The 17803-nt window shown below is 43.8% G+C and overlaps 2 protein-coding genes across 5 annotated transcripts; one reads left to right on the forward strand and one right to left on the reverse strand.

The window, feature by feature from the left end:
* Window positions 1-37: 37 nt before the first annotated feature.
* Window positions 38-12617, reverse strand: Bctra1. The gene is made up of 4 exons (XM_024691237.1): window positions 12179-12617; window positions 11923-12080; window positions 1197-11870; window positions 38-1142 (listed from the first exon to the last, which is right to left on the reverse strand). The coding sequence occupies exons 1-4, from the start codon at window positions 12231-12233 to the stop codon at window positions 453-455; spliced, it is 11577 nt and encodes a 3858-aa protein (XP_024547007.1). The 5' UTR covers window positions 12234-12617; the 3' UTR covers window positions 38-452.
* A 2605-nt stretch (window positions 12618-15222) lies between these two features.
* Window positions 15223-17533, forward strand: BCIN_02g03310 (hypothetical protein). Of its 4 annotated transcripts, none has more exons than XM_024691241.1 (5): window positions 15223-15332; window positions 15639-15988; window positions 16042-16165; window positions 16217-16737; window positions 16893-17533. In XM_024691241.1, the coding sequence occupies exons 2-5, from the start codon at window positions 15692-15694 to the stop codon at window positions 16998-17000; spliced, it is 1050 nt and encodes a 349-aa protein (XP_024547011.1). In that variant the 5' UTR covers window positions 15223-15332; window positions 15639-15691; the 3' UTR covers window positions 17001-17533. The 4 variants fall into 4 exon arrangements, with proteins under 4 accessions (XP_024547011.1, XP_024547009.1, XP_024547010.1 ...); XM_024691239.1 differs by having other exon boundaries at window positions 15223-15327; XM_024691240.1 differs by having other exon boundaries at window positions 15223-15285.
* Window positions 17534-17803: the final 270 nt, after the last annotated feature.

Here is a 17803-nt window from a genome sequence, read left to right on the forward strand (position 1 = left end):
AGCGTCGTGCTTCGATAGTAAGTGGATGAAACGTCACTGTCACAAAAAATAAAACTGATTGATTGTCGCTTCTAACAAGCGTCATTATGTTCATGGCAAGGGCTACGAAAATACTATCTACATGTGCATTTTCCTACTGAAAAAATTTAAAAAAAAAAACACTCTCCTGAATATTATGTCATGCCACCCTAATTTAAGTTTATACTGTCATCACTTTTATGCCTCCCGTTAACTCGCCAGCATCTGTCCCAAGATGAACGCCGAAAAACGATTAAATCAACCGTAAGTAAACCTTCAGATTCCCCCCACACTCACTAGCCAAGCAAGCTTCTATTCCTACACACACCAGCCAATAACGCCTAAAACGTTTGAGAAAATAAACAGAGCCCATCCCTTTCAGTCTCCTTCTCCTTCCCCTTCGTGTTCACATCTCAGAATCCCAACCCTTAAGATCATAGATATGGCATCCACAAAGCGTCACATTGCGCAAGGTTCATAGGATTTACTGCTTTGGCAATCAAATCAATGACCGTCTGGTTAGCAGGTAACGCCCCTTCTGGCGACTTTGCTATACTCAATGCCCTCTTAACGATCATGTCGCTATTTATCTGAACAGCGTCCCTCAAATCAGTGTCTTTGGTGGTAGTTCTATGGCTGCTCGTGAACCAGAATATCATTTCGTCGCGTACAAAAAGACAGAGTTGCTGTTCGAGTTCAAACTCAGGTTCAGTGAGGCATCGCGCAATAGCCATAATAGCACAACTGTAAATACCCTCAGTAGCCAATGGTCCCATAAGGGTCTGAATGTTGGGAGTGAGGCGGAATGGTACAGGCTCGGGATTGTGGAAAAGTGCTTTGCCTGCTGCCATACACGACATCAATTCAGATCCCCAAATATTTCCTGTGGCACGTGAAATTGTGATTTTGTGAGGATAACGATTATGCATATGTAGGATATACGTCATAAATGTAAGAGCTGCATATTGATAAGAGAACTGTCTTCGGAACAGCCAGAATTCGGAGAACGATGGATAGGTTTTCGTAAAATATCCAAGAACAAGTGTTGGGCCAACATATCGTTCTTGAATAGCAGCAAAAGTCTCAAGCTTAGCAGTGGCGGATTGTTCGATGCTTGTCTTTTGCTTGGCAAAGTCAGTTACAGAAACTTGGAAAGTACCGTCCTCCATGAAACTTACTTTCTGATCGAATAAGAGCTTTTGCTTTTCCATGTTGAACACAATTGGCGCGTCTTTAGTAACTCCATTTCTCCTGCAGTGATCATCATACACTCCCTGTAACGAAATGTAGGTTGGGTCGTCTTGCACCATTCTGATATGGGGTGCAAGAGGTATCATCAATGGTAGATGGAAGTTCAGATTGCGTCTTCTGCTTTCCTTTCGTTTGCTTAAGCTACCATTGAAATGTCTGAACAACTGCAAAATGCGTTCTTCTCGTCTACAGTGTCGTGCCGCAGGGTGCTGTATAGCAAAGGGGTGCAGACTTCCATCATGGCCACGAATCCTAATACGACGATGGCAGACCCCAATTGCACGCACAAGATCCACATCAGGCATGAATCGTTCAATGCGAACGAAGTCTTGGTTCTTGTCTTTGTGGAGAAGATACTGCCCTGGGACTTCTATCTCATCAAGTTTCTGGAAACGGAAATCGATAAGATAAGAGTTGTACCCTTCAAGCGGCATTGTCAGGGTGCGACGATCCAGTTTCTCTTCAAATTTATCTCTCCATATCCTAAGCTTGTGAATATACTCGAACATTGTAGGTTTATGCTTAACGAAATCCTGTTCAAACGACGTTCTAATGTGAGGGGGGAGAATAGTTTCTGCAAAGCGAGTGATGTTTGCTTCTGTCGCTGGCGGCAGTCTGGTGTCCTTGGCATACGACGATGGAGTACGGCTAACATAAGAGAGCCCATCATTGAGCAAGGCTACTATCAATCTGTATGCATCCTCGTCAGGTGGACATTTGAAGTTCTTTTGAATAGAATCAACCATCGCTTCCATGGAAAGTGCCAATAATGGAAACGCTGTTTTCAAAGTTCCCAACAGTTCCTCGGTGTACTCCCAAGGAGGTCTCTTTTGAGGTGGCTGGGATGCTGTGACATCTTGTGAAGCATTTGCCGCGCCATTAGCAGGAGCCCCGTTGACCGGAACACCATTTGTACTGGCAGCATTTCCATTTGTTTCTCCAGGCTCTGTTTTGATAGGAGCAGCCTCAGCACTTGCAGTCCCAGGCCGTGATGCGGAGGCACTTTCAGATCTTGCGCCATTGGCACTTTCCGTTTTGATGCTAGAGGTGCCGTTCGATGCCTGGTTTTGGGCTTGAGTCTGGGCTCTCTTGTTCTTAGCCTCCTTCATTTCCTGTGTCTTCTTGATTGCAAGCATGTCTTCACGATTTGTTCTGAGTTGGAAGAACAACGCCTGAGGGTACTGCTTTGCAATTTTGGACAAAATGAGATGTGCCTTGGCAGCTTCTTTATGTCCCAAACCTGTAAGAAGTTGAGGGATGAAGGTAATCCAATACCAGACCGGTGTTTCCCCCTTGTACTCGTCAAATTGTTTCGAAAGTGTACCTTCAGCATCATCGAGACTCAATAACCAGAGAATTCTTGTCAGAAGTTTTCTAGACTTCGCATTCTTAAACAGCCCGGCTGCTTCCAAGTAACAGCTTAGCGCATTCCTGGCAAACGTGTAGTCAGTTAAATTCGCTTTGAACAAGCGATCATTGAAATAACCCCATTCAGCCCAAGCCTTTGGAAGCTTGATCTCAAAAAACAATGCCATTCCATAAGCCTCGGATGCTTCATCGCGTAAACCGAGCTTTTCCTGGAACATGCCTTTCAAAGTGTAAAATTCGGCCTTTTGGGTAGGACCAAAATAATTGAGATTGGTGTTATTGATGACATCCAAGCCATTGTTCAGCTCGTTAGGGTTCTGGTAGTGACACTTTGCTTGCTCTCGGAGCTTGAGGAAAGCCTCCTGAATCTCTATGTTTGGTAATGTGTAAATCCGACTCAGTTGATTTATGCAAACCTCTGGTAGATTATGCTTGCGGGCTACATGTGCAAATCTATTGATGATCCAGGCAGTTTCATGGTAACCTCTGTAGGCAAATGACGCACCATTGGCATTCGGAGCTTGCTGAGGAAGAAGGTTCAAGTAGGTTGAGTTGATTAGAGCAAAAATATGCTGTCTCCATGTGACAAGATCCTGCCAAGCTGTGATGTCATCCCAAACATTTGGTAGTCGATCACGCCAAGTTCCCAATAAAAGCTTCAATTCGCCCGATTTGACATCCAGATTGGCAGCGGTGGTCTGCGATAAGCTTTGACATATAACACTGGCGTCGTGTAATTCCACAAGCTGTTGGAAATTTTGAAGTAATGGAATGTGAGCGTTGGTGATGCGTTTGGGCAACTGGTGCCATTTGCGGATTGAAAGCTGGATAGCTTCGTCACAAACTTTGTTGAAATCTGCTTGCGTTTCAGTCTTCTTATGTAGCTTGAGTAAAGACATGAAACCCTGGAAGAACGTTCTCCTTGGCGTCGGAGCATCCATGACACCCTTGATGATATTGTCTAGTGATTCACGACTCTCAGCCTCTTGCCAAATGTCAAATTGTCTCCAATGACTCTCAAGAAGCAAGTCTGGGAAATTCTCGTGCTTTGCAAAATCTTGAAGAACTTCCCATTGCTGAAGTTTCTGGGCACATAAAACCCAATGGTCTTCCCACAGTATGTACTCTCCTTGTGAAAATGGAAGTGCGCCCGTTCGTGCCTTAATCTGAGCATGTTCATACATAGTTTGAGCTTTATCCCACATTCCATTCTGTTCGTATGAGAGTGCAGCATTAGTCTCGACATATGCACAGCGGCGGCGCCAAGTTCCGTAGAAAAGATCATCTTCCTGGAGTCCAGAATACAGTTCTACAAGGGCATCGAGATTGCTTTCCCGAACCAATTCACTTTCAATCTCAGGTTTAATAGCAGCTTTTTCAAGTTGTACGAGGGCTGTGTACCAAGCGTCGTAGGTCTTTGCCAAGAACTTGAGTACGTGAGGTGGTAATTTACACTCGGGCCATGCTTTAGCTGCACCTTCCAGGAGAGATTGCACTACATTGGGTCGTCGATCGATTTGACGCGAGTGATAATCTCTTGTGAGTAGAGTCACCATACCTCGTTCCAGTTCGCTTCGTTCATCTTTTGGCGTGGCAATCCAGTATATTGGGAATAGAGCTACCCATATCTCATGAGCCATGTTTGGATCAAGATGCTGAAGTTGGCTCAGAGGCTCAACAATATCTCTTACTTTGACATCTCCCAGTTCCGCAACAAAGCGCCTGTGAGATGCCATTAGACTGTCAAATCTGTTGTCTTGTGGCAAAGTAGGAGTTCGATTGTCTTTGGCATAAGTCTCATAGAGTACTGAAGCAGGCATCATCTTGAAATCATCCGAATGCAAGTGGATGGAGTGATTAGAATCCACAGCACCTAAAAGCAATTGAGAAGCTTGCGCTAGCCAATAAGAGTCTGCAAGAGTATCCCAGTTCTGTCCAATGATGACATAATTCAGTCTTGTGCTTGCCGTCTTGGACTGACTTCTGTCAAATATAGCCATGAATCGGTTTCGCATGTCCACGTCTTGCGCTCTTGTGCCGATCAAGAAAGCATGCTCCATGCGAACAGTCAGCTCAGTGCGCGTGATTTTCGGATCTTCATAGATGCGGATGACGAGTTCCAAGAACTTCATTAGCAACGTCTGATCTGTGCGCTGCTCAAAAGTCAACATTTTATGCAGTACAGCAGTCTTCTCTTTCAAAGTAGGCCAGGAGCCATCTGACTTGAAAACCCAGCCTTCTACCATTTCTAGGATTTTGAGACATAATGGATTACTCAAAGACTTTTCCACCAAAGTTGCGAGAACGCTCAGGAATGGGCGACGATTGTCAGCAAGAGTATCCATACGTAAGGATATTATATCGATGGCTTTGAGAGTAAGCCCAGTTTGAATCTCCAGGTCATACGGTGTCATGAGACCAACAGGTTCAACCTCGCCAGGTCGCATCGCGGCAGGAATTGCACCTTGGCCCGTTAGTGCTTGGTAGTGGCCTACATGCTCACGCGCCAATTTCTGCTGCAAAGCTTTCATGACTTGCTGAATATGCTGATCCATTTCCGATGCTTTTCTCTGCGCTAAAGTCCAGAGAATGTTCAGACCAGATATGTAGTTATTAGCTTGGAGCGTCTCTGTAGCGATAGCAGATAGGAAAGTTATGATCTCAGAAGTTGAGGCTTCCGGTTCCGACTCTGCGTCTGCGTCTTCCATTGGAGTATCATCGGGAACTGCCTCTAAAATACGCTTGAGCAGAGGACTCAATTTCCGTCCATCGTCAATTTTCTCGTTACCAGCGTGCAAACAATCTTGAATCTCTGGGTTATCAGATTTCAGTGCCTTCTCTAGAATATGCTGGACCTCTGGCACTTTCTCGAGAATCCATTTGACAGGCTTTACGTTGACAATAATCCGAACAACTTGCAGTGTATTGACAATGTTCGTGATGAACTTATCGTCCGGCTTGTCTTTATCAGGGCGTTCGTTTGCAAGTGCCGCTGTTGCTTTGTCACTTGCGAGGACTTCTTTCGTAACATTTGGGAAAAGATCAATGTCAAGATCACCCCAGTACTGAGGCTGTAAAAAATTCCAAAGTAAAGCCAGAGATTTCTTGCAGATTTCCACAGAAGGAGTTGGTTGTGCTGGTCCGTGAGACGTTGCTATATCTCGGCTTCGGGCAGATGGCAGAGGGTATCTTTCATTGAGTGAGGCAATGAATTCAACAAGATACTTGATCATCTTTGCGCGCATCACAGAAGGTATCTGATACTCAGGCTTATCATTCGCAGAAGCAGCTCCAGGTCTGGATGGTGATGGAGACGAAGTCTGAGCCTCGTTGAGACTGTCGAGCTTTCTTTTCTTTGTATTTGGAGATTCGGACAAAGATCTTTCTGGAGAAGCTGACTTGCCCTGGACGCGGCGCTCTTCCCATTGCCATATCAATGTCATCAAATGCAGTGCCAATTTTTTGCTCTCGTTAGATGGATTTGGATTTGTTTGCGGTAACGCAATTTTTCGCAAAGAGCCAATTATGAGATTGATAAACTTGTCGCGAGATTCGTAGAAAAGATCTGCATGTTTCACAAGGAAATTGAAAATGCTTGTCATCTGTTGCACATTGTTGCCTTCCTCCGCCAGTATGCGACGTGGGGCGGCAGCCCATACGGGGTTGCGATCTCCAGGTACAGCATTGCAACGTTTCGGCAGGACTGGTGCAATCAATTCTAATGCTTGAGTGACCAAGGCTCGTCCTTCGTTTTGATTTGTCTTGAGAAGAGAAAAGTACACTTGCTGAACAATCTTGGCAGGTGTTTCGTAGTGTGCAATAAAATATCCGATAACGACATATGCGGCATGCTTGTTGATGACATCCTCGAGTCTGATGTAGCCCCAACCAAACTTAATGATGTCTTTCCTGGCTTCCTGAAGGATGGAATGATTGTATTTCACGAGCATGGCTGTTAATTGCAACAATTCCATCCGAGTATGATCGATTCCTGGCTGTGTGAGATCATCACTGGGATCCGGCAGTCCGACCTTCCAAACTTTAGTATGTATCGATTCGATAATCGTCCTGTCTATGAGACGGGGACTCTTGGCTGATAATGGCTGCTGGAAGTTGCGCATGATATCCATGGCGATGATTGGATTGACAAGATTGTGCAGGAGGAACGTCTTGTTTCTCTGCGTTGCAGCCTTACTGACGTAGATTTCCAGACTCCGCAGGACAATGGATTTACGGTAGTCGATCGATTCGCTGCAAACTATAGACTTGTAAATGAAATCAAAGATTGGCTGGTTAGGCTTGAAATCTTCAGCTGTTACGGACTCGATTAGATTGAAGAACGAATCTAGATCACGAGGGTTATATTCCAGGAATTTTGTAAAGATGATCATAAGTTGTTGACCTGCTTGTTCTGCTGCCAGTCGAAGATTTTGTGGGAGAGTATTGGTGCGTAGATGCTGCTCAAGGTTCTTGCCAACTAGCCTGAACCACATTAAGTTCTCCTTTTTATCCATCCAAAGTTCGGTTCCCTTGAAGTTACAGATAGAGTGCATGACATTGATAGCATTAATGACGGCTGCATATCGAGTTTCTCTGTTCTCTGCGCCCATATCTCCGCAGCTCTTTATTAAAGAGTCTATATTACGAACCACGACTGCTCGTAGCGGTGCACTATCGGGATGGCCTAAAACTTGCGCCAAAAACCTCCCATACTTTTGGTCCTCGATCTTGCTAAGAAGCATGGCCCATACCTCTTTAGGATACCGATTGATATATTTGTATAGTGGTTCTCTGAAAGGACTATGGCGTGTCCTACGAAGTTTTTCTTCCAACTCCAAAACAGTCTCGATAAGTTTCTCCTTAAATTGCTCGGCTGCAGGAGGCAAGAGATGAAAAATGTTGAATACAGCTGCAATAATTTTCATCTGCTCGTTTTGCTCTACAAGAGTGAACGAAATACGTTGGAAAGAGTTTGGGTCTGCAAGAATTCTAATGTGTTCCAACAGGCGAGCACCAATCTCAACCTTGAAATATGTTGTTAAAAGTTGTAGCAATCGTGCTAGCCCATCGAGACCATGAGTGGTTAATCGTTTGGGATCTTGAAGATTTGCTAATACCGGTCGGAGGCCGTTTTGAAGAAGATCCTTGGGAAGCTTGTTGGAATGTGATAAGACGACTCTTAGCGCATCATTGGCCGCCTCAATAGTCGACTTGGAGTTAGAATAAAGGCATTTGAAGAATACACTGACAATTCTAGTTCGGGTAGGACTTGCCGGGCCTTTTTGGAAGTCATCGAATCCCATGGCAGTTGTTAATGTCTTTATGCAAGAGACTCTGAGAGTGACGATATGCTCATGTGTTCGATATTCGGTGGGCTTGGGCGCTAGCGACTCGTCTGGCGCATCAGCTAACGCTAGACACTCCATAAGCAGTCTGTTCAAAGTGTCATCAAAGGCAAGGAAGTCGTTCTTCAGACTCATGTAATAATTGACGGCATCGATATATCCAATTTGGGTTGCAAATGGCAAGGCTCTGAGGGGTTTATTATAAATTGGAGCCAAGATTCGGTCCTGCTGGTGGGCAAGAAGCTCGTACACTTCAACCCCGATCTCCTTAGCGATAATCTCGAGGGATTTCCTCGCGGTTTCACGAACATGACCATTCATGTGGTAGACTTCAGCATTGAAAAAATTGCACAGTTGAAGTAGCTTGGACGGTCGTGAAGGTTGTCCAGGCTGTGACGAAGGTTGAAGATCAGCTTTAGAAGATTTGCCGGCGCATCGTTTCAGAAGGAGCTCTAGTGTATCCTGGGCAGCAATTCTAGTCTTCGCTGGCAGATCGGGGGGCATATCTTTGACAACATGCATAAGAGCTTTAGTGTACTCAACTTGTTTTTCCAACATCCAGCTATCACCAAGATCAAATTTTGTGAGCATGAGATTAATACCCAAACTACCACCGGTTTTGGTGAACCACTCTTCCTGGTAACAGCTGTGGCAGAAGACATTACTCAAATGGCTAAAGAAAGACAATCTGTAAATGAAGCGATTGGACCCAAAGATGGTCGTTGTCGAATCGTAAACCTCTTGGGCAGCAAACTTGGCGGCATCACGCACAGCAGGCAAATCGGAAGCAAGAGATTCGACGATGGCATCTCCCAGAACTTTGCTGTCAATGCAAGGAGGGCCTTCTCCTGCATTAACATCAAACGGTTTCATTCTCACTTTCATGTCACCTAATGATCTAGCGACTTCGATAATCGTAACATGTTTACAAATGTTGGACAGAAGAGCAGTAGCCTCTGTCGAGAAGTCGGGAAGGGACACTGCGAAGATACAAGCCTTGAAAAGTTTCTTTAGCATGACATCTTGTTGCGTCTTCTTAGTTTCAGACCGGTCCCTGACGGGTGTTTCGAAAAGTGAAAGATCTGCATCCGATTTTTTTGAAAGAAGGTCTTGTGCCTGGAGCCTTACGAGACGAGGAAAGTCCTCCGGAAGATTATCTGCGCCTAGTCGCAACTTGAGCTGGGCTTTTACCATAGCAAGCGCTTGCTTCTTGTAATAGGGATCTGACTTTTTAGCAGCTGCACCCTTGGGAACTTCCATCAATTTCCCGATTGCGAGGTCAATTCCTATCTCGACAGGGAAAGCTTTCTCCTTCTTGGAGCCGATTAACTTCAAGTCGAAGGTCGCGATGTCATCCGCAAACTGCTGGAAATTAAGATTGGGGGCACCAGTCATGAATTTTCTGTTGCGACCTCCCAGTTTTCCAAGTATACGCATGGTGGTATGTGCATGGAAATGGCTGTATGGATTTGGTCGAAGATGGTCAAATAATGCAGTCATCAGTTCATCAATGACTGGCGCCATTATTGGATCTAAGTAATCTGCTGTAAGATTGTCCACGCATAGCTCCAGGGTTCGCAAACCTTGACCAACGAGATCAGAGCCTGCGCGTAGAGCTACTACGAGAGGTCGCATTAAATAGCTGAGATGAGGCAGAAGGTTGCTTAATCGTGCTGGTACTGTTAAACAAAGTTCTACGTAAAGGTCCCGATCTGCTGGTTTGCGAGCGGCCATAAGTAAATTATTGAGGACTTCTAGTAGCATCTCCAAAAGAGGCAAAATTTGCTTGTAAAGATGTTCGAACTTTCCTCCTCCAATGCTTCTGAAGAGTGACCTCAGAAGTAAGAAATAGTTCAGAGGCTCCTCGGCAGTTGTCGAAAGCTCGATGGACTTTGTTACGATGTTAACAACGTGTGGCAGCAGAACCTGCTCGTTCTGGTTCGCGAAGAGAGTCACGGCCATGAAAGCTAACTTAAAGAGTCGAAGAAGAATTGATGACTTTTTGACATCAGCGGTACCAACTTGATCAATGCGGTCCATAAGGAATCGTAATAGCATTCCGGCAAAGCTTGGTGAAGTTGCCTCACTAGCGAGGAAGAATTGGGGAACATGGAGAAGAGCTGTGTGCTCGAAGATCATTTCGTAAAGCTTGGGGATTTCTTCATGAAACACTTCGTGAAATGTGGCCGGATCTATACAATGAAAGACTGTGGCAAAAGTTTCAAGGAGATCCTTTTCCTCCTTGCTGCTAGATATCATGTAATGATTTGCCATGAATTCAACAGGCGAAGAGTATTGCGATTCTGTCGCAGGTTTCTCAATCTCGTAATATCGAAATACGTAAGCTCCTTCTCGGAAAAGCTTTATGATGACCTGAACTTCTTCCGCAGAAAAACCGTGCGAGACCTCTGCCCAATGCGGAGGAGCATTTGATAGCTCAATTGGCGAACCGCCGTTACAGGCCTTCAGCTGGTAGAATGTATTCTTTAGGCCATTCATAAGATTTTTGAACAGAAATTTGTTGTCGGCTACTGGATCTGCACCCCTGTCGCGAGGATTCGAGGTCTTGATAGGCATTGCCGAGAAAATGTCAATCTCGTCCCAGTCTGGTGGATTATCCTTATCTGCTAAATAATTTTCGGGGGCAGCATCGATTGTATGCTGGGAATAGTGCTTCGAGAGCTTGACTGCATTGGAATACTGGCGATTCATGGCTGCAAACTTATCTCCAATGGCATTAAGTATCATTATTAGATAGTGGCGAGCATCTGTCTTGCTAGGCATTTTTGCAATACATTCAGCCATATTGAGCAATAACTTTGCGCTCATGGTTTGAAAGCTTGTTCCAGGAAAACTATCTTGTAGGTTCCGAGTATAAACTTCAACTGTTTTCCGAATCTGACCGGGTTCCAATGCATCTCGAACGTGATGGATAAGGTCGGCTAACATGCTGTAGGCTAGGGGTCGCATCGATTCATACACAGTCAAGCCATCGCCGATAAGCGTCCTTTCATCAAGAAGTTGATCTATTACTCTGAGAAAGATCTTTCTGAAATTGAAGTTGATTATATGTCTGATCGCCACAAGTAGCTCTTTTCGAGCTCCAGATTTTTCTCGGGGGCAGTCCCTCAACAGTCTTACTACTATGTCCGGTAGTGTGGGGAGGAAATCCGTGAGCTGTTGCGAATAAACTCTCAAAAGATAGGCTAGGAAACTCATAGTCTTTACCTGCGCTGTAATGAATTCACCAAAAGCCGCTCGGTTCTTGATATCCGGACTAACACCTGTGAATATTGTACCTCTTTTTGCTGCTTCAATATGAGCCTGCTCCTGTGGTTTGGCTTGGAGTAATAGCACGCTTTTAATGAGCGGTATAAATAATTTGACATTCTGAGGCACGGAATTGCGATAAACCTGGAATATCGATACAACAATGATGGGACATTCAGCAAGGACTTTGAATGATTGCATGCCTTTCAGTAGCTTGCGCGTCTGCTGTTGTGGATCTTGACCAATGTCTCCAGTGGTAACAGGCGAGCCAGGCCGAGGGGAATTCTGGAATGTCTGCGAACTTCCAGGTGTGGACGGAACACCAGTCGGGTTAGATCCAGTGGCTACATTATCGAGTTGGTCACGAACGACTGAATCCATCTGGTCAAACAGATCTTGGATGAGACCGAGGAACGTCTGTACTTTGTCTTGCAGAACCTTGGTCTGACTTCGCATGATGTCCATAATAGTCTTTACACATAGTGTAGCGTTTTCCTCGTTATCTGTTCGAACTAAAAGTATCAAAAGATCCACCACTTCCACCGCATATGGCTCGAATGATTCCGGGGGGTTTGTTGGTAGTCGATGAAGTATCTCCAGGACGCAACATCTAAGTTTCTAAAATTCCAAATGAGCATTGCGTCACACATTTCGTTACTATGATGCCTACCTGCTCCAAGTTAGTGCTAATAAATACAGGAGGACCCTTCAAGCAATTTATGAAAATTGGCATGAGCTTCCTTAAGAATGCCGGGTATATGGGACCGGTGATGTAATGCTCGAGGCCATCGCGCAATTGGACAGCAGCATCGACCTTGAGTTTGAGATCTGTCGCATTGTAATTAGCAAGAGAATATCCAAATTGCGTAGCGAAATATTCTCAGTAGTATGGCGTCAAGAAATAGTCTAGGGATTCAGAAGCATACCAGTGTCTGCAGAGCTCAACCTCTGAACGAGGACCTCTATATTATTGGAAGCCATAGCTGCAATAGCAGCGAAATTCGCATTGGCGCAAGCCTCTTGCGGGAATTACTTCATGCAGCGCGAGAATATAACACCAATTACAATAGAATTTATCGTCAGGCTGGAAAAGTACTGGTATTTATGTGCAAACAGAACCGGCGTGCTTCCCAAAAGTAGTTCGCGTCTTGAATTGAAGGCTTCCGAGAAAAGGCTGGCAAAGTATAGCGGTTATAGAAGAATATTAAATTAACTATTTAATCAATAGTTGAGAGACAATGAGGGCTTCGAATGATAGAAAGTTCCGAAATGAAAGGTCTGTCGTGATGTCGTAAATATTAAAAACGTTCTTCGTCCTGGTTGATTTGAACTTCTGATATTTCTATGGTTTCTGTTTCTACAGACAAGGCTTAACTTTTTGGATGGGGGAATCGTAGAGACCCCGAGCGCTTATATAAGCTAAGCTGAAGTAGAATTTGACAGTATGATTGGCTGAAGCTTCTAGTGAGGTTAGCCTTATGATCCACGTGATCTATCAGTCTCTGATTTATGTACTCTGTAGGTACCTATCAGGCCATCAAGTCGTGGGAGTTGACTTACAATGTTCGGTATAAGACTTTTTTCATTACTATTTGCGATGTCAAACATTTATTTCGAAGGAGACAATCAGAAAGTCAAGTCAAATCAGCATGTCAGAAAAGTTGGCTTATATGTCCAGTCCAAGAGAGTTCTTGTATTTCTGCGGCTCCAGTAACCTACTTTCTGGTACTTTTAGTCAGTCTACACCCGGTCTTAATACATACAAATGAAAGTAATTTCTATGTATATGGCCGCAGCCCTATGCTTTTAGCAAGCCGGGCTTGAGAATGAGGGTTCGTTGACGCAGTAGAGTAAGTTGGTAGCATTATAAAGTACTACATCGCACGAAATATCTATGTTGACTCTGACATTTCGACCCAAACTCCCAGCGTGGATCAAATCCAATGGTAGTCATGGAATGTTTCCTCTGTACAGTTCGAACTTTCCCCTCTTGTACACCAATTGATGGACGATGGTTGATATTGTATCTCTGTGGTCTGAAGGAAAGAAGGGAAAAGCAAGTCATCTATGCAGAATTTGGGCCGCGTTTCGATGTATCATCATCATCGGTGTTGGAAATCTGAAAGCCTTGCGAAGCTCTTGCAGGTTATCAATGAGACCGATTCGGCACCTAAAATCGAATAGAATGTTCTAAACTGGTCACCCCTTCAAATTGAAACAAGACTGGCAACAGAGATAAAGTATTCCCCCATCCAAACTACAAGCGCTGCGACACTGTTGCCCTCTTCAGCTTTTTGTAAAAGCGGAATATTGAGTCCTTAGGAAATGCAAACAATAGCTCTACAAATCAAATGTGTCTCAGCTCACAGTACTACGCGATTATAAAATGTCTATATTTTACTTTTGTGTGAGTTGATATTTATCTTTTGTTACGTTACCTCTTTTGTTCAAAAATTAGATGAAAACTTACTAGGTCTGCAATTGGAATCCAGGCAAAGAACAACTCTGGTAATCCAAGGACCACATCTACTTTGTATAGGATTCTAATGAGTATAAGACATGGTCGCAACGCTTTATCGCAAGACACTACGTAGCCTGCGCCAAATCATTGTGCTCTCTGCCTACAATCAAATGTCTGTCATTTGGATCGCCCATTTACAATAGGCCGATGTAATATCTCCCTCTTTGCAATGAGATGTTTAGCTCTAACGAAGTATTTCAAACTCATTGAGCAACAGCTTTATGTGTGGTGTACTTGGGTCGCTCGCCTGTTGATAATTCCACCTAAGAGGATGCCGCCGCAATGCAATCACGACAAGCAATTCGATCCTCTTATATTGCAATACATGAGACTAATCATGCACGTATCTATGGCTTCTTGGCTCTACAGGCTGCTATTTATACTACCTCTGGCTTTCACAGTGTCCGAAGTGCTCAGCTAGGCGATTCAATGAGGAATGGGCATTCAAAGCAATAGCACGATGCCAATCCTGCTGTGAAATCCATGCTGTTTTCAGTAGATCGCTTGATGTGAAGATTTTCAATTTGAAGAAGAGTACTCGCGCCAGTTGTACTGATCAATATGTTCCGTCGACATGAATTATGTCGATAATTTATTGGGAAATGGCGACCAGGACTAGAGGCAACAAGTTCCTAATAACTTCCTCGGGCTAACTCGAAGAGATCCATGCTAGTGCACAAATCAGGTGAGACGATGGCAGAGATGAAAAATCACATTGACGACGAAGTATCTTGGAGCAAGGTAAAGCAACTACGAAACTATGACCCAGATGTGCACATCGTATGGGAAGGATAACGGACGTGACGATCATCAACTTCTTCTCATCGCCCCTCATTCAATGTTGCTCTTGGTCGTGGAATTTCAAACGTCCTTTTCAGGGTCAAGTGACCATGTCATCAACCGTCCACCAGTGCTAGAAACGCATTGTTCACTGTGTACTTGCGTCTCTTGTTACTTGCACAGAGATCCAACGAGTGTTTAAGACATTGGATGTTGACACTCTTTCCGCTTGGGTATCTCGATAATTAGGATGCTGCCTTGAGTTTCGAAATTCCTTTTCATGGGAGCGCCTGCCCTTATTACAACGAACATTTTCCAAGTTCTGGAACCTATCATACCTTCCTCATAAATGAAACAATACAAGGGTATTGTGCAAACTTTGCTACATGGAAAATCCATCAGCTTCTGGCATGGCTTGGGCGATCATGCCCCCTCGTTGTTTATTCACTCCACATAAAGCTGCAAATGGAAAGATCACATTCACATTAAAAGTCTTCCAATTCAATCGATTCACACATCTTCCCAATTACCTAGCAGCACATCAAGTGGGTTTACTACCATAATCTTAACAATCCAACGCTTTAGATTCGTCGCCTTACCCGGTTAAACATGTAAATGGAGCCCGGAAACACCTTGATGGCTACTTAAAAGTACAAGCAAAAATTCTATGGATCTACGAGTTCAAATCATTTCTGCGTTCTTTTAATCTCATGATTCAAAATCAAGTACTTTGTAAGAACATTGTCCAAGATAAACTACGCAAAGAAATTCATGGTAATGTAATCTTGCAATATCTCCTAATCACCACTTTCGATTCAGATTCTTTCCCACATATAGTACATTAAATGAATAACACTTCAATACTTTCATACGCAGACATGTGAATATCCGACACATGGCTCTACATTCGATTGCTTCCTATCAGATACAATTCTACTAGTCGACGAATAATATTGAAGCTGATGGTCACCCCGTACCTCCAAGAGCTCTCCTCATCGGCTCTAACTCTCTAATACCCCTTCTATTATACTTGGCACCTTAATAACTGTTAAGTTGCCACATTCTAATTCGCAACTATCTTGCAGCTCCAGATCTTACGCACAAGTAATTGTTTTCAAGAAATTCCGAAAAATCGATCATGAACAAATTTTCCATCTGCTCTCTACTATCCCCCATCCGCTCAATCTATCGGGAAAACAAGACACCCCCATCCTCAAAATGCAGCAGTACCTCCTTCAGTCCCGTTCTTGAAACAACGGAAGTCACCAACGGCGTCCCAAATCCACAAGCCGAATTCTACATCCTGAAAATTCTCTCTCTTTATACACAGCTATCCCAACTTACCGATCTCAGCCCTTCTCCTGTAACCAATGTTTTGTTTTCGGAACTTGTGGGAACGTGTATCACCGTTGTTCCTGACCTGATTTCAAAACTAGTTAGTTCTGTCACTAAGGTTTGAATGGCAGCTTTCGACTAATAGATATGTAGGTACTTAATGACCCACGAATTTCCAGCATTTTACCTACGCTCCGAGACATCTGTTCGACCGCTGAAGCATGTATGGAGTCCCACTGGGCAAAAGCCATCTGTGGAACTGAAACCTATGATGACGGCAAGTCTCATGTGTCTCGTAACCTCCTCCCCCACAACTAACAGCAACCAGCCCATCGCATCCTCTCCACCTTCCCCTACGACAAAAACTACGAGCACCTAACGCGTTTCGAACTCGCTGCTATTTCCTCAACGGGCTTTACCCTCTCCCCATCCACCAACATTGCATTTATCGGCTCGGGTCCAATGCCGCTCACTAGTCTCTGCATCTTATCTGCACTCTCATCAAACCACATGACATACAACATCACACCCACTTCATCCATTTCCCTTACCTCACACCATGCTACCACCATCACCAATATCGACAGTAATCCCCTTGCCAATACCCAAGCTCAAGCCCTGTGCAAATCACTCGGTGGACTTCCATCCACCGGAATGAAATTTATTACGTCATTGGCTGGATCTAACGATCTCGATCTCTCGAGTTATGATATCGTGTGGTTTGCGGCTTTGGTGGGAGGCACTCAGGAGGATAAAGAAAAGATTTTACAAAATGTGGTGCGGAAGATGAGGAAGGGGAGTTTGCTAGTTATGAGGGGGGCGTGGGGGCTTAGAAGTGTGCTTTATTGTGTATGTCATTTTCTTCTTCTCTTTTCCTCACTTGAGGATTTGTATATTCCATTTGGTATCATGGATTATGGAACATGGGATATAAGACACACGATCTCAATCCAGAAGAAAGAAGATTGTCTTCAACAAGCTAATCACCTTTTAAAAATATATAGGATTTCGACGTCACAACCCCAGCAGTCACCCAACATCTCGATATCTGCGTCCGCATGGACCCATTCGGCGATGTTGTAAATTCCGTCATCGTAGGGAGAGTGAGATAACTCTGGCTTTTATCCTTGACGGGATTAGTCATGGAATGCGATATGAGGCTTGAGGCTTCATTCATATTTTTATGTTAATATATTGCTGGATTATGGAATGAACGGGGCGGAATGGACCTGAGAGGGTGAGATAGCTGAATTGAGAGACTTGCATGGTATTGTTATGGGGATGGGGATGGGAATTGGGGGTGGTGTAGATGAATGATCGATCACATTAGCTGTTTGTGATTGAATATATTTATTGGGGGTTTTTGGTTCTTTTTGGGGTGGGACGGGGAGGGGAAAACAGAGGAGAGAAGACAGAGGAAGTTTTCCCAAGCTGGAAGGAAAAAAGAAATGAATGGATCGATGAATGAATGAATGAATAAATGAATCAACAAATGCCCATGCAGCGCAGTGGTATTCGAACTCGGCTACAATCGCAGATGATAAAATCTATAGGATTTTGATAATCGATCAGATAAGATATGATGACTTATTTGCATTTCTTATTATTTTCTAGCTTTTATTCAACTTTGAAATTTGAACGGTCAAAAATTGTTGAGAGTGTAGGCGTGAGTAACTGAAATACATGCACATCCACATCTATATCTATATCTATCTACATATAATAAAATAAAAATAAAAATAAAAATAAAAATCAAAATCAAAATCAAAAAAAGTAAAATCCAAGATAAAAAATCATCATCACTCCTTTCTTCATTCGTAAACTATCTCACTCAGACTATATATTTAAAATAAAATTGAGTAATTAACTACAGTCGTTGGTATCTCTTTTGTGTATTGTATTGTATTGTATTGTA

The sequence above is a fragment of the Botrytis cinerea genome, chromosome 2 (assembly GCF_000143535.2).
Source record: "Botrytis cinerea B05.10 chromosome 2, complete sequence".
Classification (NCBI taxonomy): Eukaryota; Fungi; Ascomycota; class Leotiomycetes; order Helotiales; family Sclerotiniaceae; genus Botrytis; species Botrytis cinerea.

Coding starts and splice junctions, on each gene's coding strand:
- Bctra1 (XM_024691237.1), bottom strand. CDS start 12,233: ATGGCTTCCAATAATATAGAGGTCCTCGTTCAGAGGTTGAGCTCTGCA. Junction 11,871..11,922: donor TTAGCACTAACTTGGAGCAG/GTAGGCATCATA, acceptor TTGGAATTTTAG/AAACTTAGATGTTGCGTCCT. Junction 1,143..1,196: donor AGCTCTTATTCGATCAGAAA/GTAAGTTTCATG, acceptor GACTTTGCCAAG/CAAAAGACAAGCATCGAACA.
- BCIN_02g03310 (XM_024691238.1), top strand. CDS start 15,692: ATGAACAAATTTTCCATCTGCTCTCTACTATCCCCCATCCGCTCAATC. Junction 15,989..16,041: donor CTGACCTGATTTCAAAACTA/GTTAGTTCTGTC, acceptor ATAGATATGTAG/GTACTTAATGACCCACGAAT. Junction 16,166..16,216: donor AACTGAAACCTATGATGACG/GCAAGTCTCATG, acceptor AACAGCAACCAG/CCCATCGCATCCTCTCCACC.